Source organism: Phocoena sinus, chromosome 7 (assembly GCF_008692025.1).
Source record: "Phocoena sinus isolate mPhoSin1 chromosome 7, mPhoSin1.pri, whole genome shotgun sequence".
Taxonomy (NCBI): Eukaryota; Metazoa; Chordata; class Mammalia; order Artiodactyla; family Phocoenidae; genus Phocoena; species Phocoena sinus.
The window spans coordinates 18506055-18529511 of NC_045769.1; the positions used below are offsets into that span (position 1 = coordinate 18506055).

General features: G+C 59.6%; 1 protein-coding gene across 9 annotated transcripts in view; it reads right to left on the reverse strand.

Moving 5' to 3' along the window:
• SPEG (striated muscle enriched protein kinase) overlaps window positions 1-23457 on the reverse strand; it is a 49158-nt gene that overhangs the window by 6208 nt on the left and 19493 nt on the right. For 6 of the 9 annotated variants that reach the window (XM_032636784.1, XM_032636781.1, XM_032636787.1 and 3 more), the window contains 23 exons: window positions 22442-22662; window positions 19740-20000; window positions 18458-18616; window positions 18171-18360; window positions 17841-18064; window positions 15325-15444; window positions 14969-15073; window positions 14238-14444; window positions 13730-13853; window positions 13440-13615; window positions 10761-10873; window positions 10245-10413; window positions 9898-9994; window positions 9595-9795; window positions 8502-8559; window positions 7829-7906; window positions 7543-7721; window positions 7000-7026; window positions 6213-6365; window positions 5985-6027; window positions 4680-4748; window positions 2497-4438; window positions 2062-2193 (listed from right to left, as the gene is read on the reverse strand). In XM_032636784.1, the coding sequence (XP_032492675.1) occupies window positions 2062-2193; window positions 2497-4438; window positions 4680-4748; window positions 5985-6027; window positions 6213-6365; window positions 7000-7026; window positions 7543-7721; window positions 7829-7906; window positions 8502-8559; window positions 9595-9795; window positions 9898-9994; window positions 10245-10413; window positions 10761-10873; window positions 13440-13615; window positions 13730-13853; window positions 14238-14444; window positions 14969-15073; window positions 15325-15444; window positions 17841-18064; window positions 18171-18360; window positions 18458-18616; window positions 19740-20000; window positions 22442-22662 (5048 nt within the window). Of the gene's footprint in view, window positions 1-2061; window positions 2194-2496; window positions 4439-4679; window positions 4749-5984; window positions 6028-6212; window positions 6366-6999; window positions 7027-7542; window positions 7722-7828; window positions 7907-8501; window positions 8560-9594; window positions 9796-9897; window positions 9995-10244; window positions 10414-10760; window positions 10874-13439; window positions 13616-13729; window positions 13854-14237; window positions 14445-14968; window positions 15074-15324; window positions 15445-17840; window positions 18065-18170; window positions 18361-18457; window positions 18617-19739; window positions 20001-20312; window positions 21139-22441; window positions 22663-23457 lie in introns of those variants that run through there. The other 3 variants (XM_032636783.1, XM_032636789.1, XM_032636788.1) reach the window with 3 other exon arrangements.

Genomic DNA, 23457 nt, shown 5'->3' on the forward strand with positions numbered 1-23457 from the left:
GAGAGCTTTTGAAGGGGAAAGAGACAATATCTGCATGGCCTTGGACCCTGTCTGTAAATTGAGGAAAATAATAACACCCAGCTCAGAGGGTTGTTATGAGAATTCAAAGAGGCACGTAAAACGCTTAGCAGATGTCTAACATATAATAAATGCTCGAAGGTGTTAGCTTCTATTGTTGTTGTTATTATCTTGTTAATATGCCCAGTACAGAAGCCAAGCACAGACCCCCGTGGGAAGAGGCTGTTTCAGCAAAGCTGGCTTCACAGCTGGCTGGTGAATGGGCCCACGGCAGGGCTGCGAGCGGCCAACATCTTTGCTGGCCTGTGGCTCCTTAGTGCCATGAGGATTTGCACTCCTGCTCCCTGGGAATGTCTTTTTAGAAAAATCCCATTCTGGTCCAGGGATGGCGGGGTGGGGTGGGGGTGGGGGTGGGGGTGGATTTCTTTCACGTGGGCAGAAAGAGCTGAGAGGTAGATACCCCTGGGAGCCCCAGCTGCTGCCTGTCTGCGGAATCAGGAGGGAGTAGGGCACGGATGAACTGGGCCGAAGAGGATCTGCAGAAGTGGGTGATCAGGACAGCAGCGTGCCCCCTCTCCCACTGTACCCCAGTGTTCCCCAAGGAGGGGTCCCACACCGAGGCTCCAATAACATAAAGTGAATATAGTTTCGTCAGTGGGCTGCCTTCAGACCAAGTGAGGGTACTGGGTAGCGGGGAGAGAGAGGAAGCCGAGGAGGAGAGGTGAAAGGTGACCCTGGCCCAGCTCTGCCAGTCCCACCCCCATCTCCCCAGGGGCCAGCCCTAGTTGGTAAAGTGGACATGGGGCCTTCCTCCTGCGGGGAGGGGGGAGAGGATGAAGTAATGGGACACGGCCTCTCCTCGGCAAGGAATCAGCAGCACAAGCAAAACGGAGGTGGGAGGGAGGCCCCAGGTGGGAAGGGATCAGCTGTCCCCAGGCCGCAGTGCTGGCTTCCCTCTCTCTCTGCCCGCTCCTTCTCCACCACTGCCCCCACCAGCTGGCCTCCCTCCCTCCTGTTCCCTCACTAGAGCCCCACCGTCTACTGCCTCAAGTGAGATGTCCTGGCTCCCCTGACCAAGGCGAGACACGGTTATGTGTCCAGTAGCAAGCCTGGCTGAGGCACGTCTGGGACAGTTCTGAGGAGTTTTATCGGAAACTGGAGGAGAACAGATGGTGACTGATAAAGGTCCTGCTCGCAGCCCGGTTTGGTGGGCCTGCTGCTTTCTGCAGGCTGGTCTGGAAACCCTGGCCTCCTGAACCTTTGCTTGTCAACACCCCCCTTTCAGGTAGAGGACTGAGGTGACCCAGGTGGAGAATACCTCCCTCCCTGCAGCCCCAGGACAAGTGGCAAGAGAAACGGACCAGAGCATATCTCAGGTGTCCCTCCCCCCAGCAAAGAGCCCTGGAGGCTGCTTATCTGTGCGAAGTGCCTTCTGTAGGGGCAGAGGGGACAGGGAGGGGTGATTGGGTGTTTGGGGCTACAGAGAAATGGAAGCTTGGAGGCACAGTCCAGATTGCGGGCCTCTAGGCTGGGAGAGAAAGGGTGTCTTTGGGAGCATGTTCACGCATACACACATCTGCAGGGGGGCTGAGAGGCAGGGAGCCCTATCCCAAGCTCTGTCAGTATCACACCCAGTGACAGAGACCTTCTGGGGAGGAGGCTGGCCAAAGAAAGGCATTAGTACGATGTCGTGAAGCGACTTGTGGGCTCTGACTGCACAGGGTCATACAGTCCAGCCCTACCAGCTCTGTGACTTGGACAAGCTACTTAGCATGGCTAAGCCTCTGTCCCCTCACCTGTAAGACAGGGAGATGACAAGAAGAGTTCCTAAGCAATGTGGGAGGGTTGTGAGGCAATGCTTATGAAGTGCTTAATGGGACGCCTGGCATTGCTAATTAACAGTAGCTGCTGCTATTACTGTGGTTGTTGTCGTTTCCTGACTCCAGGCTCCCTCCACCGCTGCCAGGGCTCCCCCAACGCGGGCCATCTCCCCACCCTCCCGGCGGCTCAAAGGGGAATACTCACCAAGCAGGCCTCTATTACCTGACTCACTGCGCACATACTGGTGACCCAAATTCTCCTGGACACTGCCAGAGAGGTTTGGCTGTGACAACTCCTTGTCCTTCCGCAGCCGAGAGAGGCCCCAGCGCAGGCGTCTTCGGCTTTCTGCAGGAGCTGTTAAGAACCAGGCCCATGAGCACCTGCCCAGCCGGTACGAGAGAACAGAGAACTTCTGGCCCCGACCCTAGCCTGTTCCCACACCAGCCTCTGCCCCTCGGCCTCGCGTCAGCCCAGCCCTGCCAGTTCCGTCCTCAGGGCCTCCAGAAACGCCTGAGCCTCTTTGCGGTGGGTGTCCCCCGCCCTCTCCTTCTCCCAGAGCGTCCCTCCAGCGCACCTGTCATCCCAGCCCCACACCCGCACTCCAAACACACTCGTTCACACATTCGCCCTCCACTCTCCCGCTGGGCCCCTCCTCACCTGAGGAGCCCGACGTGGCGCTGGCCTCGGAGCCCAGGGACTCCGCGGAAGGCGTGGTGGCGCCGGCCTGGGCGGCCAGCTGGTTGTGCGCGAGGCCCAGGCGCCGCAGACTCTCGCCCTCGGACGTGGCCCTGCGCAGCCGGCTGAACAGCGGCGTGCTACGGACCGACGAGCCCCCGGAGTCCTCGCTGCTGCCGCTGCGCTGCAAGCGGCTCGACAGCCGCTCCAGCGTGGAGCTGAGCCTCCTGCGCACCGCCGGTACCGGGGAGCCCCGCGCCGAGCTGCCGCCCTCTGAGCTCTCCCCATCCCCACCGCGGGCCTCCCAGGCCGGGTGGCGCTGCGCGGGTGGCGTCCGCCGCAGGCGCTGGGACAGCGACAGCGAGAGGCGGCGGACGAGGCCCGGCTCCCCGACCGCCCTGAGGTCCTGCACGGAGCGGGAGCGCTCAGGCCGTCGCACCAGCTCCAGCGGCGTTCCCGCTGGGCTGGGCCGGTACATGCCGTCCTCCTCCTCCGCGCCGCGGAAGAGGCCGCGCTCCTCAGAGCGCGAGCGGCTCAGCAGCCGCAGCCCCCGCGACAGGGGCGACTCACGGCTGCGCTTGAACTTGGCTTCGAACACGGCCTCCGACTCCAGGTTCTCGATGCTGCTGCTGAGACTGCTCCCTGGCCTGCGGGGCACCGTAGGGACCCGGGCTTTCTCGGCTGGCCCTGGCGGAGCCCCGGCCGAAGGCAGGCGCTTCTCGGAGGCTCCCGGAGGTGGGGAGGCCACCCTGGCGAACACAGCCGCGTGGGGCTTGGGCTTCGACGGCGATGCGACAGGGCCCTGCGGGGGGCCTTGCGCGTGGCCTGACAGCTGGAGCGACTGCATGATCTGGGCATAGGGTGTGAGGGGGGGCGCTAGGGTTTGCGGAGCTAGAGGGGGCTGTGTAGGCTTGGGGGCTGGTTCTGGCGTGGACTCTGGGGCCTTCTCTCGGGCAGGCTGGGGTGCCGAGGGCTGTGCAGCATCACTGGGTGTGGCGACAGGAGGTTCTGAAGCCTTAGGGGCACTGGGCCGCACCGGGCTAGGTAGCTGGGCCTCGCTGAGGGCGGACAAGGAGGGAGACTCCTGCAGCCTGCGGGCCCCCAGCCGGGCCACGGGGATCTCGAGGGGCGCCCCAGCTCGGCGGTGCCGGCCCCCGGGCTCCGCCTCAGCCTGCGAGAAGCTGCTGCTCTTCTGCAGGCCCCGGGTCTCGGGCGGGTGCTGGTGGTGGGGCGCTGCCTCGCTGGAGGCCGCCCGAGCCAGCCGGGGGTCCCGGGCACGGCCCCCCAGGCTCTCCAGCAGGGGGCCCCTTAGGCCGCTGACCTTGCCATCCTCAGGGCCGCCCCGCAGCAGCCGCTGACGCAGGGCCTGCAGCCTCTGGGCATACTCGCCCTCACCCAGGCCTCCTCGGGTCAGGCGGGTGGCCCCCGGGCTGGGGCTTCGGCGCTGCGGCAGCTCTACAGACGCTGCCTTGTGCAGGCCCCGGCCCGGCTCCCTCGGCCCGGCCCGGGGCAGGGCGCTCTCAGCCGAGCTGCCCCTCCGGAGCTCTCCCCGCCGGGGGCTGGGCTCCTGGCCTGGGGAGGGGAGGACCTGAGGGCTGGGGGCCTCCTGGTCCTGAGAAGGGGCCTTTCCTTGCTCCTGCCAGTCCATGGGGGTGGCGGCCCCAGCCTCTGGGGCGCCCAGGGCCTCATCCTCAGTGGGAATGTCAGTGAGGGACACCCGGGAGCCCGAGAACTCAGGCTGCAGTGGCCGGGGCACTGAGGGCAGCTCCTCCAGCTCTTCCTCTTCAGAATCGGAGGACGACGACAGCCCTCCACTAGGGGGTGGTCTTCTGGGTACGGCCACCCACACCCGCTCCGGGGGTGCCCGCAGCAGCTCAGGGATAGGGCGCAGCACCAGGTGGCACTTGTAGCTGATCTGGGAGCGCTGGAGACAGGGCACTAGAGTCAGACCTGAGGGACTCATGGGGCCAAACGGACCCGCTCAGGCCCACCTCATCCCCGGGGGAGAAGGCCTACGGCAGGCAGAAGTGGGGGCTGAGAGAATTAAAAGGTGGATCAAGACAGATGAGCAGAAGTGAAGGCACCTGACAGAAAAAGCAGGGTTAGAGAGAGGAGGCTGTAGAATGAGAAGATGAAGCCACAGAGCAGGTCCCAGGCAAACTCACCTGCCATCTCCGCCGGGAGAGGAACAGCTTTAAGTGATCCGTGCTCACCTCTGCGCCCCTTGCCTGTGCCTGTAAACCAAGAAAGAGGGCCTGAGAGAAAGTCCTCTGTCAACCCTAAGCTTCCAGGTTTGGCAATGGAGAGACAACGTCCACAGGAGGGGACAGTAGACAGAGCAGCGTCGAGTCTGGGCTCCTGGGGCTCCCTTTCCCAGGGTATCTGTCACAACACCTCCCACAGTCAAGGTTCCCACGTGTGGACGGAGAGGCAGGAAATCGGTGGCTCCCAGGCTTCAGAGCTTACGCCAGGGCTCAAGGCCCTGTCCTGGTACACTGGCTGCCCTGGGAGGCCCGTGCTCAGGCCCCCAGCTTGAACCCTGCTCCCCAGCTCACCATCTGTCTCCATGTAGAGACAGTGCCCCAGACATCTATCTGGAGCCCTGGGGGGCCAGACCTCAGATGCTTCCCTCAGCCACCTTTTCAGAGCTCATTTCTGATCTGAGCGACCAGGCTTGTACTCCAAGGACAGATACCAGAATGACCTCAGCCTTCTGTTCACCCAGCACAATGCTCCCTGGATGGTTTGTTCAGTCGCTCTTTCTGGGTCATTTGCTGAACCCCTCCCTCTGCCTGGCGCTGTGCCCTGCAGTGCTGGAATTTGAAGATGAGTGAGAACTCCGCCATAGGGAGTTCAAAACCAAGAGGACGGGCTTCCCTGGTGGCGCAGTGGTTGAGAGTCCGCCTGCCGAGGCAGGGGACACGGCTTCGTGCCCCGGTCCGGGAGGATCCCACATGCCGCAGAGCGGCTGGGCCCGTGAGCCATGGCCGCTGAGCCTGCGCGTCCGGAGCCTGTGCTCCGCAACGGGAGGGGCCACAACAGTGAGAGGCCCGCGTACCGCAAAAAAAAAAAAAAAAACAAAAAAAAAGCCAAGAGGACAAGACAGCCAGGCCACCCACGAAGCACAGTGTGTGGGACCACGGCAGGATGGAGGTGAGCCACAGGAGTGAGGAGGACTGGGGCTGCTCTCGAAAGCCAGGGAGAACACTGCATCCCTAGGATGAGGGGTGGGGGTCCAGACCTGTGCCTTGGAGTCCATGATACCCCAAGCTGAGCCTCAGTTTCCTTATCAGCAAAAGGGGAGTGATCATACCTTCCTTTGTAGAGCTATTGTCAGGCTAACAGATCATATGTAAATAAAATGTATATCATGGTTACTGTACACACTAGGGACTCAATAAAATGGAGCTGTTAATAACGTTCTCACCCCTTCCACCTCTTCTATCACCATTTTGCAAGACAAGACTCACTTTAAACCAAGGATGTTCTAGGGTCTCCTCTGCGGTAGGCCTCCTGCAAAGGAAAGAGAATTAAGAAGGGATTTATCATTCATTCATTCATTCATTCAATAAATGTTTGGGAAAGCGGGGCCCCTAAGGAGTTGGGGGATTGACTGTCTATGGGCGGAGGCTTGGGCAGGAGTAGGGGCGGCGTGAGGGGACTCTGCACGGGGGAGGCTCCTCGGGCCTCGTACTCACAGCCGGTCCTGCACCAGCACTTTGATGAGGAAGCCCCGGGCCTCCCTGCTCAGGCTCAGGAACGTGGTCTCCTCGAAGGCCACGTTGTAGTTTCGGATGTTCATCAATGTTGTCCGATCGTTCTCCCCGACAAACGGAGAGATTCCCGTCAGGCTGCGGGGGTGGAGATGGCTGGAGTGAGAGGTGGGCCCCGGGGCTGAGATGAGACAAAGTGGGGTGCCAGTGGGAGCACAGGGCCGGGGACAGGCGGAGGCTGGGTGAATCTGGGCAGAATCTTGCAGAGTTTTGCCTGTCCTGCCCCTACTCGATCCCCTGAATGGGCAAGGAGGCAGTACTGTCTTGAGACCTGGGCCACCGGGTCCTTATCCCAGGCCCGTGCTCTAGAGGACCTGTTCCAGCCCTCCTCCAGCCGCGGCCTGTCCCTGAGGTGAGGAGCCTGTGCCAAGGGGATATGCCCCCGGAGCCTGGGCCTTCCCTTCGCAGCCCACGCTCTGGACTAGTTCCCTGCCCAAATTGCACTGAGCCGGCACTGGCCTCCCAAGCACGCCGCGTGTGCCCACCCCTTATGGAGGCGTGTGGTGGCGGACAGAGCTTGGATACTCAGTCTGGGTATCCACATTCATGCATGTGAGGCCCCTCCCAGTGCAGGAAGGAACCAGGGTGAGGAAGAGAAGAGGCAGGCTGCAGGCCCCCAACTTCTCTCTTGCCCCAGGCTCTGCAAACGTTAGGGGTGGGCCTGCTACGAGACTGTTAGGAGACGGGGTCCTGAGTGCAGAGGGGTCCTTACCAGAGGAAGGCGACGACACCCACGGGCCTGAGGGGAAAGGAGAGTGGATGGGTAAGAGGACAGCCCAGCTCCCACCGGAAGTGAGCAGTCCTCTTGCTACCACTGATCTACTGAGGAAAGGTCCTCCCTGTGAACACTGCCGTGGACAAATGGGCACCGGGCTGCCTCCTTGGGGAAGGACCCTGAACCCAGAGATCCCGACATGCCTGGAGGACTTAAGGGTCATGGCAGGGCCGGCCTAGGAAGCCCAGAGGAGTCTGGGGACCAAGAGACCGTGCCTACCTCACTGGGGGAGACAAGGTGGCTGTAGGTGTGGAGGCCCAGCACCCAGGACTGTGAGGGCTGAGGCCCTGAGTCAGCCCTAATGGATGAGGGGGAGGTAATGATGTGGGCAAGAGACCCCCATGAGCAATGCCACCAGCCAACTGTCACAGTAGGCATCCGGGCTTAGTAAAGCTCCTCTGTGCCACTGAGCGAGCCCTCAGCATGGCACTGAGGGAAGCTGCCCTGGCCCGTCCCAGCAGCCCAGTATGCCAACGTTACCAGATGTCAGTGACCCCAGAGACAGGGGTCTGGTTGACAACCTCGGGTGCCACGAACTCGGGTGTGCCATACTGGCAGTACTGGGGCTCTCCCGGAGTCAGCTTCTGAGCGTTCCCGAAGTCACAGATCCTCACCTGCTCTTCACCCTCAACACCATCCCATACCAGCAGGTTCTCAGGCTGCAGGACACAAGGCAAGACATGGGAGCTGAGTGCAGCGGGGAGGACACCCCAGTGCCTGGCTCCCACAGGTGCTGCCTGCGCCCCACCCCACACCTTCATCTCACCTTGACATCCAGGTGCAGCACACGGTTCTTGTGCAAGTAGCATATTCCCTCTAGCACCTGCCGCATGTAGGCCCGGATCTGTGGAAACAGGAGGCCCAGAGTCCGGGGGGGGGGGCGGGGTATTATGTTTGATCACCACCAGGCTTGTAGCAAGAAGCCAGGCCATGCTTGGGAAGTGGCCTTCAGGTGGCTGGTGGAGGGGGCTGAAACACAGGTTTGGGGTTACTGAGATTCAGGGCTTCCATATACAGCTGCAGAAGTTGGGCACAGCACCATTATCGGAGGGCGCCATTTGCATGATAATAAAAAGAATTGTGCAGTGCACAACTTGTACTGCCCTACATGGCAGGAGAGCATTGAGACTGAACAGAGTCTACATGGGGCTCCTTCTGGGGTAAGGCTTGAGGAGCCTTTATGTGAGGAATACTGGGAAACAACAGAGTTGGGGGCCAGGGTGGGTGCCGAAATTTTCAGAAGACAATTTAAGTCCCAGCGTGGGGGTCTGCTCTGATGGGGGAAGGGGGCTTTGCTGCCTACCTAACAGTGCTCTCCACACCACCCCTGGCCTATTCGTGGGCACAGATGGCATGCCCAGGACGCACCCCTCGGGTCTCAGAGCTCAGGTGGGTGAACACTGGTGCCCAACCTGGCCCCTACCACCCACTGCCCTCACCTCAGACTCACACACGGTGGGTTTCCGGGCCATTCGCTCCAGCAGCTCCTCTGTGCAGCTATGTCCTGGATCAAGGAGAACAGTGACCAGTGCCAACTTCTGGGCCTGCCTTAGGCAGTGCCCTCCACCCCCAGAGCTCAAGTTGGGTCCCAGCTCAGCACAGGGTCCTCCTTCCCCGAAAAGCACATCTGCTACCAGTGAGCAACCGCACCTTCCCTCTTCCCCTTGTCATCTGGGTGCTTAGATGGGACAACCCTGCTTGAACTCTCACTTGCTGTGGGATCTCAGGCAAGTCACCTAACCTTTCTGAGCCTAGGTTCCCTCCGGTGTCAAATAGGGGTAAGACTCCTCTCACCCGCCTTGTGAAGTATCTATAAGGATCAAGTTAGAGCAGCATTTTGTTGACTGTGGATGGAACTCCTCGACTCTATTTGAGAATGACCCAGAAGGCCCACGACACATAATCATTTGTCATTTTACTGAGGTTTGGGTTCGAACAGTACAGACTGGGAGGCTAGCATGTAGGACACGGTCACCCTGCAGGTGGCAGTGACAAGCCAACCATCCAGCATCCTTACCTCAGTGTGACTTTGTTTAACCATAGCTCTTATGAAAGGATAAAATCCATTCTTTATGAGAAGAGCCTCTCAAATAAAGCCAAGCATTAATGGGGTCACTGCAAATGTTCAGATATACTGTACTGCATTTCATGATAAAAATCACGCACCTTTTGCCACCTGTGTGACCTCGGGTGAGTTACTTAACTTCTCTATACCTTAGTTTCATCAACTATAAAATGAGGATAATAAAATTCCAAGAGATAAGCATACGTGATGATTAAATAGATTAATATCTGTAAAACTCCGAGAACACTGCCAGGCACATATCAAGTGCTATGTAAATTTAAGCTAAAAAATGTTTTTCACACAAGTCTCCAGACTCCACTCTGTGAAGTATTTATAAGATGTCTTCAGAACTCCCAGCTGTCAATGTGACCATTTTGTAAAGTGTGAAACGTGTTGCTAATTGGCTGTTACAAGGACCAGTCATTCAGGCCATGTGTCCCCCACCCACCCAGCCTGTCCCAGGATACAGCTCGGTGACAATGACCAGTCCCCGGCGCCTCTCGAAGGCCTCATGGAAGTAGAGGATGCAGTCATGCTGGAGCCGGGCCAGCAGCCGGGCCTCTCGCCACGCCGATGCCTTTGGCTTGGCCTGACTGGGGATGAACTTGGCTGCAAACTCCAGGCCGGAGCTTCGCTCCACTACACGCCGCAGGTAGGAGAAGGCACCCCTGGGTGAGGACATGGGGAGAGGACAGGGCTCAGGCAGTTGCTGAGCCTTAGGCCCAGCCTCCCCTGGGCCCCGGACACCACACCCCCTCCTAGCCCCACACCTGCCGATCTCCTGGTGGATGTCATAGAAGTCGCTGAGTCTCCTTCCTCGCCGCTCCTCGTCTTCCCTGACCCCCTCCACCTCCATAGCTGTCTGAGCTGAGGAGAGATGCCTGGTGTTAGGTGGAGAGGGCAAGAAGGAACGAGGGCAGAGACTGGGACAGGGAGGGCAGGTGGAAGACACGGAAGGAAGAGAAGCGAGAATGCTGGCGCCCGAGGCAGCGCTGCTGGGGCTGGAGCAGGTGGTGGTCTGGAGTGAAGGGCCGGGTGAGTGATTCCTGGTGGGAGAGCGCTCACATGGGATTCCTGGGTGAGCCCTTGGCCTTACTCCTCTTGAACTCCAGCCCACCTGAGTGCACAGCCAACTCTGCTTTGCAGGAGACTTCGCCAGCCAGGTTGCGGGCCGTGCAGGTGTAGACGCCTCCGTCCTGGGACCCCGCACTGAGCACCACCAGGGAGCACTCATTCTCCTCGTACACGAAGCTCACGTGATTGCTCTCCGTCAGCAGCGCCTCGTCCTGCAGAGGTGGCCGTCACCTCCAGTCCAGGCCTGGCCTCCCCTCCGCCTGGGACCGGCTTTACCTCCACGCCAGAGACCCAGTCTCACCCCTACCTTAGGGCCCACCATTGTCTCCGCCCTAGGGACCTTGCTCAGACCCAGGATCAGCTCCACCCTTATTTCCCAGCGTCACCAGCACCTCTGGGTCCCACTTCCTCCTCCTTATCACACCTCTGGCAACTGCTCTGTTCTCTGTCCAGGCTCCCCTGACCCCTCCCACGCCCCCAGGAAATCATTCCTCCCTTCCCCCTAGGCTCCTGGCCAGCCCCAGCTCGGACTCCATGGACGCCTTCGTCAGCCTCTGACCTTGTACCACATGATGTCCGGCAGTGGCTTCCCCTCAACCACCACGGCGAAGCGAGCGGTTTCTCCAGCTCCCACCTCAACGTCCTCCATGATGGACTCAAACCGAGGGGCCTCTGACAGGGGTGAGGGTGGGGGAGGGAGGGGAGAGAATATGGGGGTCACGGGGCCTGCCTCTCTAAGCCCTCCCTCAGCAACTGGCTCAGGGGGAACACCAGACCCCCCCCCCGCCCCCTCCCAGAGCCCCAGCAGCCCACCCTGGGGCTCTCAAACTCCACCCCCAGCAACATGAGTTCCTGGCCTGGACCAAACGCTGTCCCTGCAAATCCAAACGTGATGTTCTCCAAATGCCAGAAAACCCAAGCCGGGGGCGCAGGCTTGCTTTGTTTGGCTCTCAGTATTCATTTGCCAGCTTTGAAATTAGGAGATTTTCACACACAAAAGAAATCTGGACTTCCTGCCTCTCTTGGAAAATCAGGACTGGCTGTCCTGAGCTGCTTCCCTCACTGCATTAATGGGCTGGCGAGGAGTGGCCGACACTGCCCCCTGTGGGTGGTGGCCCTTCAGCACAGTCCTACCATGGGCTTCTGGAACTCTAACCGTCCTGGGCCCTGCAGGTGGCTCAGTCTATGACCCTGAATCAAGTTCATGGAGGGCATTGCCTCTATCTTGAAGTTTTCTCTCTGAATCTTATTTAAATATTTAAGGGGCCTTCAACCATCTGGGAGATGGCAAGATGAATCCACGGGTACCGATTCTCAGTTTAGTTCTCCCACATGTGACTGACTTTATTCTCTGCACATATCATGCGGTTGTGTTATTTCCTGGTAAAGCGGCTTCTAATTCTCATGATGGAATTAAATACATATTCCAATGTGCTTGTGCTTTTCAAAGAAGCCTATGACTTCCTGGTGCCCTCCCCCTCCTCTGAGAATGTTTGAGGATCTGGGCTTTAAAGGGAGTGGGAGAGAGAGGCCCTGAGGGAAAAGCAGGGGTGCTGGGCAAGGAGCACAACCCAGCCACAGGCACACAGCTCAGCCTTTATACAGATAAAGGGGGAGGTCATCCTGGGGAAGATCATCCTGGGGAAGATGCGTCAGCGTCAGCGGAGCAGGTGTCGGGGGAAGAGGCCATTCCACCCACCTGGGGGGTAGGGGGTGGGGCACAGCAGGAGGGGGTGTGGCTCCAAGCCCCAGGCCTGCTCTAGCCCTGGCCAGCTGGGACTCGGTCTCCCTCAGTCACTGTCCCAGCCAGGCTGGCTGCAGGGCTCTCAGGGTCCAGAGCCTCCCCAAACCCCAAGGCTCCTCCTATATCTGGGAAGAAAGATGAGTCCTGCAGATGGTACTGTCAAGGAGCAAAGCAGTTGGGAATTCCCTCATGGTCCAGTGGTTAGCCCCGGGCTTCCACTGCATGGAGGGGCAGGACGGGGCGCCCAGGTTCAATCCCTGGTTGGGGAACTAAGATCCCTCAAGCCACGTAGTGCACCGACAAAACAACACACACACACACACACACACACACACACACACAACCAAGGAGCAAAGTGGCGGTTGAGTAGGAAGTGCCGGGATGAGGTGGGGGGAAGCTGGGCAAAGGGGGAAGACACATAAAAGGGAAACCAGTACCCCATCTACCGCGGGGCCGGTAGCGTCCCCGTGTCTCCTCCTCACACACCCTACTGCCACCGCTCTCCTACTTTAAGGCTGCCTGCTCTGCCCTCTAGGAATCTGGTCCCTGGTCTGCTGGGAGTGGGGATGGGGGCAGTGACAGAGGTCAGTCTATGAAGGTCAAAGGATCAGAAGGCTTCAAGTGAACTTCAACAACTTTTTTTAAAGCACTAGAATGTGTACATTTACCCCATGATGAGATGGCCTGTGCTAACTAAAATGACACTTTCTTTGCAGTTGGTTGGAATCTTATCTACTCAGCAGGTAACACTGTTTAGCTCACGCTGATCTGACATTCGGAGTGGCAGTTACATATGTCTAGAGATAATTAACAAACCGGAAAACAAGACAATTACTACTTCATGCATGTTACAGTCTGAGAGACTACATCTCGAAAGGAGAAATTATAAAAAGGGTCCTCACTGCAAAGGTTGGAAGGCCTTGTCAAACAGGCTTCTGTGAAAAGGCAGCAGCCAGGATCCCCAGAGCTGGGAGTCTGGGGATAAGATGCTTCACTTGGGCCTTTTTCTTTTCTAAATTGACTTGGTCTCCCACCTCCTCCCAGTTTGTTTCATTTGAAGTACTATTTCCCGTTGTGTTTAACACAAGATCTAAGAACACTGTCTGGCTTTGGGGTAGGGCATCCAGGCTTGAATCCCAGCTCCTGACTTAGGTTGTGTGACCTTGGGCCTGTTACTTAGTACACTCTCTGGGCCTCAGTTTCCCCATCTGTAAAATAGCGATAATAACTGACTCCATCTCACAGGGTTGATGTAAATATTAAATGAGGTGATACACGTAATGTACTTAGCACTGAGCCTGGCACATACTAGGTGCTCAATAAGTATCTTATTAGTACTGCTATGGTTACTAGTACTGCTATTATTATGGCCATTAGATGGACAGGCCTGAGAGGGGAGACCTAGGATTGGCAGGTGGGTGTGTTCACCTGGGGCTGTGAGGAGAGGGCTTGGGCCTCAGAGGGAGGAGAGGGAAGGAGGCGGCTGTCACCTACCTGCCAGCTCCAGTGTGACCGAGCAGGCCTGTGTGCCATGGCGGTTGTGAGCAGTGCAAGTGAGGGCCCCCACGTCCCGGCGGCCCACCCGGCAGATCCGAAGACAGTACTGGTCATCATCTGGCTGGCTCAGCTCATACACACCCGCCCGGGCCTCTAGGAGGGCCCCTCGGCAGCTAAGGGACACAGCACAGGGAGGTCACCCAAGATCCAGCCCCAGGGAGGTCGGCCTGGCCAGCTGGAGCGGGACTGCCTCACGTGAGGAGTAGGGCATGCCAGGTGGGCCCCACCTCCTCCAGACGACCTGGGCCTCCACGTGGTTCAAGGTGACGGTGACACTGGCAGGCTGTCCCTCCACCACGCACACGACGTCTGGCTTGTCCAGCACGGCGGGCGCCTCCTCCAGGGGCGGGCCTGGGAGCAGAAGGGCTGGCTCTATGCTGGGCTTGACACCAGATCCTCAGCACCCACTGCTCCTTGAACCCTCCCAATCGCCACGCGAGCTCCATTTTTACAGACGAGGAAGCCGAGGTTCAGAGAGGTTTAGCGACTTGTCTAGGGAACTCAGCCAGAAACAAGGAGCAGAGCTGGGACTGGACACCAGAGCCTCAGCCTTGCCCACTGCGTGTGCTCCTTTTAAGAGTAAGAAGGAAGCACTCTGACAGGTAGGGGTCGCGCCCAGCCACGCCAATCCCGCCCTAGTTGTCACGTCCACACCGGCCCTGGAGCCTCCTCCATGGACACCCAGTTCCCTGGCCCGGCAGCTCTCGCCCCCGCCCCACAGAACACCAGGCTCACCGCGGTCCAGCAGCTGCACGGGCTCAGAGGGGGGCGAGGGCTTGCTGCTGCTCTTGATGGTGGTGCTGAGGACCCGGAAGACGTGCTGGACCCCCTTACGCAGCCCGGTGGCCGCCCACCCAGGCTGCCGCAGGCCCGTGACCAGCGCTGTCCAGTGATCTGAGCCCAGCACCTGGTGCTGCACAGTGTAGGTCAGGGCGTCCGGGTCTGGTGGGGAGGCAGCTGCTAGAGGCGGGCCTTGCTGGGGTGCCCCCCGCCCCCGTTCAGCTGGCTCGGGACTCAGGGATTCATCATCAGTCTGCTCTGAGGACCTGCCTCAGTTTCTCCTGTCGCTTCTGCCCGTCCCCTATCTGCTCCTGCCCAGCCACAGGCCTGGCCAGGCTGAGTCCACGAGGTGTCGGGCATGGGATCTAGTTACAGGCATGGAGGGACCTTGACTTAGTCCCGATGCCTTAATACTACCTGAGGTAGGGAGACTGAGGCAGAGCAGTAGGGGATGGTGCACAGGGAAGGAGAGGCGTTCCCCAGGACCACGACCCAAGCACCCAGTCCCTCTGAGAAGAGAAGAGCACGTGGCAGCCCCCCTTTCTCTCCTCTCCTGACCCAGAGCCAGGGCTCTGTCCGCTGTGGGGAGGAGGCCCGCACCCGTAGGCCCCCTGGGCCTTGCCCTCCTCTCCTGGTGCCCTCAGGGGCCCCGCCCCCACCCATAGCCCTGTGTGGCTGGGACCCACCGATGGCCACGTCGAGACTCCTGGGGGCGTTCCATGCAAGTGTGATCATCTTTCCGGTCACAGCCACTACCTGTGGGGCGCCATCTGGGGGGCCTGGAACCACATCTGAAAGCGACAGGTCCACCGTCCGCTGGGTCCTTTTGGGCTCAATGGCCCCGCAGGATCACCAGGCCTCCAGGCCGTGGGCTGGGGGCCGGGGGCAAAGCCACGGGGGCAGAGGCAAGGCCAGCCGGCTTCCCCGGGGGACCGAGGGGGAGGGAGCTGGTGTGGAGGCCCTGCCCTCACCCAGGCCCCTGGGTGGGCCAGAGGCTAGGCTGTGCACACAGCTGACCGGGAGGGTACCTGCCTCACCTCACCTGTGACGTAGAGGTGGGCATAGCAGGCCGCTTTGCCCAGTTTGTTGGCAATGACGCTCTTGTAGACGCCAGCGTGCTGAGGTCCCACAGTAGGGAACACCAAGCGATGGACATCCCGGTCTGTGGGCGGGGTGGGACAGTGATACTGTGTCTGAGCTAGGAGGGTACTTTGGAGGGTGGGCCCATGCCCCCCAGGCCAGGCCCTTCACTCCCACCCGCTACAGGTGGAAGGGAAGGGTGGGGCAGACACAAGAAGGGTGTCCGTCATGCAGCACACTCTAGGCCCAGGCTACCAAGTGCACACCTGCAGCCCTGCTCCTCTTGCCCGTCCCCCCAGCACTACAGGCCCAGCCACTTCTCATCCTCCTCCCACGCCAGTTCACTTTCTGTGGGTTCCTGCCCTGGAGAGCCCCCTCTTCTCCATCCTCACAGCCACTGCCGGTCCCATCTCCAGCTCAGAGCCCATGAAAGCCTCCACGCGTGAGGCCCACACCCCACCAGCAGCATCGCATGTGATCTCTCGATCTGGGGACCTTAATGGCACCTACTGCTAACCAGGTGGCCTCCAAAGCCCTCAGCCCAAACTCCCGTCTGGCCTCCTCCTGCTGTTCCTACACGTCCTGACCCTGACCCACCATCAGGTCCCTGAACAAGCCACATGAGTTCTTTCTCCAGGCCTTTGCTCACAAAATTCCTCCCTTCTAGACAGCTCTCCTCTTACCTAAGGCCTCTTTCTCCTTCAAGATGCAGTTCAAGTGAGTGTCAGCCCTGGGAACTCCTCCCCACACCCCTGGTCCCCTCTGCACCTCCACCTCTGACTCCCTCCCCGTGACCTCCAGCGCCCAGCCCACGGTGCTTTGGGTGGTCCTTCCTCTTTTCCTGCCCACATCACGCCTCCTGTAAGCTCCTTAACGACAGAGCTTGTATGTCCTGCCAGGCCCAGAACTGGATGCCTTGCATGCAGTAAGTGCAAATACATTAGATTATAAATTACGGTAAGAGTTGTTTGCATTGTACCCAGCCCACGCCAGATACTTGACATACATTTTTTCTCCATAATCCTTTCAGCAGCCCTGCAAAAGTATCCTCATTTTACCAGTGAGGTCAGAGACATTAACGAACTTGTCCCAAGGTCACACGGCTAATAAATGATGAAGCCATGGCTTGAACCTGGTTCCCTCTGATTCCAGAGCCCTCTCCCTACACCGTGCTTCCTGAATGATGGTCAGGAGGCCATCCTTGACGGGACGTGAAGGGGAAGAGATCTGCACTGTCCTCTTTCCTTGACGTCAGGGCCATCCCCAAACACCCCTCCCTTCTCTTAGTGGTTATCTCTGCACGGAACACCCACCCATTCATTCATCTCTGCTGACACTATTTATAAAGGAAGAGAAGCCCAGGGCTGCCACTGACCCCAGATACAGACAGGAGCAGAGGCGCCGGCTCAGATCCTGAGAAAGACACCCACCGGGGGCCTCAGAGCAGATTGAGAGATAGGAAGCCTGTGGGCTGAGCAAAGACAGTGGCAGAGGGGGCCAAGGGGAGGGGCAGAGCCGCAGTGGTGACACTGGAGATGGGAGGGGAGAGGGGGGCACGGGTGACAGGGGACATCCTGGTTAGGAAGTCAGACGGTATTTGTCTCCCTTTGGGTAAACCCCCGTCCCTCTGTAAGCCTCACTATCCCCATCTGTAAACAGGGGTCATAGTACCTGCCTTACAGGCCCGTGGTGAGGGGGGTGAGATCATCACGTCAGGCCTTTAGCGCTCGGGGCCTGGCACTCAGGAAGCGCTTAAGAGAGGGGAGTTTTGTCACGCGGCAGCCATGAGAGGAGCCCGCCACGGGTCGTGGGGTGGCACTGTCTGACGAGGCATAGGTAGACTTTCTCACACGAGACTCAGACTCCTTCAAGGATGGAACTGAGATACACCGTGAGAAAGTATTTTTCCCTGCTCTATCTTCTTTATTTACTACTGAACAACCCTGGACCAAGCATCCTTTTGATGCCAGACGCGACCCACATCAGGCTTTTCACTGGAATTCCTCAAGGGGGGCGTGTGCAGCATCACTTTATCGACACGGATGACGACGGTGGCAACAGTAACAGCAGTAACACTAAGATTTAACACTCACCGGCCCCTCGCTATTTGCCAGGCCCTGCTCTAAGCGCTTCTGTGTATAAACTGTTTCAGTTCTCCCAACGAGCCTACCACAGATGAGGAAACCGAGGCCTGAAGGGGTTCTGTAACTTGCCCACGGCCAGCAGCAGGCTGGACTGTCAGTCCAGTAAGTGCTAACAGCACACCGAGGCCCAGAGTGGTGAGCCAGCAGATGGGCGCCATGTGGGCTCAAGGAAGGAGGCAGTGACTCCATAGCCTCTCTGGGCTCCCCTCTCCCAGACGCCCCATCCCTGACCAGGTGAGGAAAGGAAGGCCCGAGGGTGGGGAGGGGGAGCGGGCACTGCAAGCAAAGATGGTGCTGGAGGGGACACCCGCAGGGTCCCTTCCCGGACACCTACACTGGGTCATGCGCCGGTCATCGCTGCTCTGGATGCGGTGGCCATTGTGGAACCAGCTGATGGTGGGGTAGGGCAGGCCGGTCACCTGGCACTCCAGCATGGCTTCCTTGGCCAGTCCCACGTCCAGGTCCTGCAGCGGCCGCAAGAAGTCGGGCATGGACAGCCGCTCCAGCTCGCCCTGCTCCGGCTCCTCAGGGATGGACGGCATCTTCTCCAGCTTCGAGCTGTAAGAACCACACAACTGCCCGGAGGCCCGGAGCCGCGCCTCCCACCACAGGGCCGGGGCCCCACAGAGGCAGCCCTGGCAGCACCGGGGGCCCCGGGCGGTACCTAGGGCCAGTGGCAGCCGTCCGAGGCTCCTCCACGTAGAGCTGGGCTGAGCAGTGGGCCTGGCCGTGGGCGTTGGTGGCACTGACCTCGTAGAGCCCCTCGTCCTCACTGCCCACGTGGGCGATGTGCAGCGAGTGCAGACCTCCTTCCTGCCGAAGTCGCAAGTTCTCGCTTTCCTCCACAGGGTGGCCTGGGAGGGAGGGGCGGGCATGCAGAGCTGCCTCAGCCAGGGGCCCTCCCCTCTGGCCCTGGGGGTCCCCCAACATCTGCAGGGCGGAGGGCCATACCAAACTGAGTCCAGGTAACAGAGGGGGGCGGGCTGCCGCTGATCTTGCAGTCGAAGCGGGCTGCGCGTCCCTCCAGCACCTCTACATCCTCCAGCAGCCACGTGAACAGGGGCGCCAGCGAGGGCCGCACTGTCAGCCGGGCGCTGCAGGTCAGCTCATCTGGTGAGGAGGGGTCAGCGCTGGGGCAGGGAAGCCCACAGAGCCCCAGGCACCCCGACCCGTGGGTCCTGACCTCGTGCTGGGCAGGAAAAAGGAGCTGGGCCAGAACCTGGAGCCTGGGAAGAGCCCAGCGAGGTCCCAGGGCACCCGAGTGAGGCAACGGTTAAGATCTAAAGAGCGGACCATCTCAGGAGGCTGGCAGTCAGCAAGGGTGGGCGGCAGGCTGCCACGGTGGCTGGGGATACGGCAGGAGTCCAGGGCCTGGCCTGGCTCTTCCCCCCTCACCTCATCCTGCCCACCCAGGATGAATCTCAGCACAGCTCTAGGAGAAGGGTCTAGAAGCCGAGCCCACTCCCTCCCCCACACCCCTCTCCCCTACCCTTGGAACTCTCCTCTGTCCATGGGTCATGCCCACACTCCCTCACCCGCACCCCAGACCCAGAGCAAATGCCCCTGTACCCCACTCTACCACCCCACACAGAATCTTCTGGGGGAAATAAGAGCCCCTTACGCTGACCTGATCCTTTCCTGCTTACAAAGCCCCTCTAGTGTCACCTTAGGTGCTCAACACCACAACCAGATGAGGCGTTATCTCAGCTCTTCAAATGAGGACGAGGACCAGGTCAGAGATGTCGTTAATAATAATAATGGCTGACATTTATTAGGTGCCACCCTTTGCCAGGTGCCGTGCTTTGTTCTTTACATACATTATCTCATTCGTCCTATCGATCCCCCTATGAGATAGGTATTAGGATCCCTTTTTACAGATGAACAGTCTAAAGCTCAGAGAGATGAAATGACTTGTCCGAAGTCACGTGGCTGGTACGTGGCAGGGCAAGAACTGGAACCCAAGCACAGGTGTGGTCACCACACTTCAGCAGCTGGCTCCCTAACAGGAACCACAGCGAACACTGACACAGAACGTGTTGTGTGCCAGCTGCGACAACAAGTGCTGATTTATGGAGGCAGGTGTACAGCACCATCTCCCACCCCACTGCTCTTCTCCCAGGAGATGGAGCTCCCCTTCCTGGGCATCTTATTCTGCGCCCGTCCTTCACCTCCACTCCCCTCCCTCCAGCTCTTGGGTGCCGGCGGCAGCCCTCTGGCCCAAGCGGGCAGTTACCTTTGGCCGTGCTGAGCTTGCAGGTGTAGACGCCACTGTCGTCCTCATGCACAGAGGTGAGCAGCAGCTTGCATTTCCGGCCATCGAAATGCATCTTGCATTTGAGCAGTGCGGGCTGCAGCAGGCGGCCTCGGCACAGCCAGTCTACCTCCACGTCGGCAGGACCTGCCACCAGGCACTCAAACAGCGCCATCTCCCCGGCCCCCACGTCCACGTCCTGCAGGGGGGCCAGCACGGCCAGGGACCGGCTTTCAGGGTGTGCTGGGGGAAAGCAGCCACAAGGGGCACAAGTGGAGCAGAGAAACACGGGGCAAGGGAGACACACACACAAACAGAGAGACAGACAGACACAGAGAGAGAGATGCATTTTGTTCCTTTGGAGACAGGGAAAGCCCACCCACCCAGCAGGCCAAGACAGCAAGGAGCTCCCAGGCCTGGCTTCAGGATGGCAATCCCACGCGGGACAGAGAGGGTGAACTCAGGGGAAGTGGGAGGGAATCAAAGGCATGAAAACTGAGAGGGCCACATAGGGGCAGAGACGGCGGCGGAAAAAGAAAACACAGCACACCAGCTGGGTACAAACTGGACTTTATTTGAGCTAAGAAACAGGTATTTCTGAACACGTCCACACCCGCTACAGCAGGCCGAGCCTGGTTAACTCCCTCACTCCTAGACAGAGCATCCCTGGCCCTCGCCGTGAACAAGGGAGCCCCAGATGGGCCCTAAGCCTGCCCCGGGGCAGAACTCAGCCAGGCCTCTTCATCAGCACAAGGCCCAGGGGCCTCTGGCTTTTGGTCTCTTGTGAAATAAAAAGTATTGTGCCATTTGAAACCCATTTCGGGAATGGTCAGTGCCCATGTCCCCCTCTTCTGGAATGGTCAGTGCCCCCTGATCCCCCTGTCCACAGCCCCCTGCCCCTCTGGCCCCCTCCATCCTATGGATGCCATGCCCTGTCCTCTCCCCCTCTGCCTCACCCCACACCAGCTCGGAGGCATCCTTCCCTGACTGTCACAGACACACAGACAGACAAACGGAAAGACAGACAGGGCCTGTAGCAGCGGCAGCACATGCACTTGTTGGGTGCTCCCCTTCGGGGACAGACTGGGGGGTGGTCTTGATACCCCTCAGGGCCGCCCCCTCCTGGCACTCAGTCCGTGGGGGGGGCTCCCAGCCTGCCCAGCCATATGTCCACTGGGGGAGGAAGGGTCCACAGGGGCTCATGGGCTATCCCAGAATGCTGCGTGGGTGGGGAGGGGAGGGGAGGCTGGGACAGGGTCCGGGCCGGCAGGGTCTGTGGGCAGGAGGCAGTGAAACACAGCGAGGTCCGAGAGGTGCCTGAGACAGGGGCGCGGCTCGGAGGGTAGCGGGGGGAGCGCAGGCGGCCCCTGAGCTCACTCGCCTGTGTACAGACAAAAACCTCAGTCAGCAAGCGGCAGGTTAGTGCAGCGCACGCACACCCACGCAGCACAGGCACGCACGCAGACCTGGCTAGGGCCCCCCTAAAACGGCCAGGGCGGCACTGCCACTTCCAGCTCCCCCAAGGTCAGCCCTGGGGTGAGGGCTGGCAGTCAGCCAGGTCTCCGGGGCTCCTGGGCGGGCAGAAGCCCTGGGCAACCAAGGGAGAGGCATTCCTAGGCGTCAGGGGCACCCCAAAGCCTGGGGGATAGTGGGAAGAATTCCAAAGAGAGAGAAGCACCGAGATGTGGGTTAACACAGAGAAGCAAGGCAGAGCCAGACCCTGGAGGGGAAGGAGCAGGTCAGAGAGTGGGGCTGGGTTCGGGGGGCTGAGAGCTGAAGAGTTCAGAGACAGAGGAGGTGGCAACCGCAGGAGCCGGAGGCACAGGGCAGGGGAACTGAGGCTGGGGGGCCCAGGGAGCTGAACATGACTCTCAGCGTCCAGGCTCCAACAGGGGGCTGGGGGTCTTCTCAGAGCTGGCCTCTGCCAGGAAGAGAGCGGTGGTGGCTGAGTGTGGAGCTACCGAGGAGTTCCTGGCCCTGAACTGCCCACAGGTAAGGGTGAGTAGAATGTGAGGCAGACGGCCTGCCCTCACGAGGAAAACCATTACCCCCGAGGGCAGCCTGGCCAGGGCCTGCCGTCCCTGACGCCCAGAAGGCCGCCCGCCGTTATGCCCCGAGTCCGGGGGCCCAGCCCTCTCCACAGTTCCCAGCTCTGTTCACCCTGACACCCCTCGGGGCCCTGCGATGCTCCATGCCCAAGTCACTCCAAGGGCCCCTCCGGACGGGTCCAACTATCAGACACTCCCCACTGCCACCCCCAACCACAGTATCTTCTGCATAGCCGTGGGATGGACAGAGGAGGCGAGAGATGAGTGGGGAGTGGGTGTGAGGAAGGCGCCTGGCACGGGCAAGGTGACAAAGGCTTGGAAGAGTGTGGGAGGAGGACGGCCGGCAACAGGAAGCAGGGTCTCTCTGGCTGGCACCAGGGCAGGCGTGATTGAGTGTAGGGAAGGCAGTACTGTGTAGGAAGCTGAGCACTGAACAATTTGCTGTGTGGCCTTGGGCAAATCACCTACCCTCTCTGGGCCTCAGTTTACTCTACAGCATAAGCAGCTGAACTTCGGGACCTCGAAGGCCCTCTCAGTTGTGGCATGCTATAACTAAGCTAGTGTCAAAGTTGACAACTGGGTAGGGACAAGGCGGGGTCCAGGGCAGGGGGTTCGTAGAGAGTGTGAGGTACTCACCTCTGACCTCCAGGCGTGCCTCGCACTGCCGAGCGCCATATTCGTTAACCGCCTTGCAAGTGTAGAAGCCGGCGTCGCCCCGCTCAGCAGCCAGGATCCGAAGCTGGCAAAGCCCACCCTCTGCCTCCTCGGCGAAGCGCCGCTGGTCTGGGCGCACGGGCTGACGGTTTCTCAGCCTGTCAGAGGGGCTAGAACTCAGTCCCTGGGCCCAAGGTCCTGACCTGCAGGCGTGGGGAAGTGGGGCTGCAGAACCAAGCAGGCCTCCCCTCCCTCCACATCATTTGTCCACTCCTCAGACCTATCCCGCTGACTGTGGGCACCCCTCACCCCTGGGTTACGGGGCTAGTTTTTCACCCTGACTCTGCCATCCCACCCCTTCCAGGAACTTCCAGCCCCCTCTGCCCACCTGGGTCTCTCCCCTCTTGGAACCTAACTGCACTTAGAGCAGCACCAAAGCTATTCAGATCTTAACAATTCTTAGCTTTCATGTTTTGTTTTTATTTATTTTAATGGACAGAAAGCTTTCCCACTTCCCAAAAGGACTATGAATGTTAAAAGATCACACTGGGGACTAGATAATCAATTAAAAACAAAAAAACAGAACCCAAACCAACAGAAAGCTAAGTGAACTGAGTCATCAAATGGCACCTGGGATGAAGCGCTGCAGCTGAGGCCCAAGTTTAACTCTGGACACAAACTGTCGTGTGTGGGCCTAGCACAGGGCTGCGCGCAGAACAGGCCTCAAAAATCACCCTATTGTCAAAGGATGGGTGTTGAGGTGGGAATGGCAGGGGACAGGCTTCTTCAGGAGTGAGATGACTCCTGGATAGTCATGCCAAGCAGACAGACAGGAGACCACGCGTTACCCAAACCCCTCCCCAGAGGGGAAGCCCTGAATGAGGACAAACGCCAGGCAAGGGGCAACAGCACGTTGCGGGCAGTGGCACCACTGCACCTGGGATGAGGCCCCCTAGGGCCGATCACTGGGAAGTCCACAAAGGGTCCACTGCCCTCCA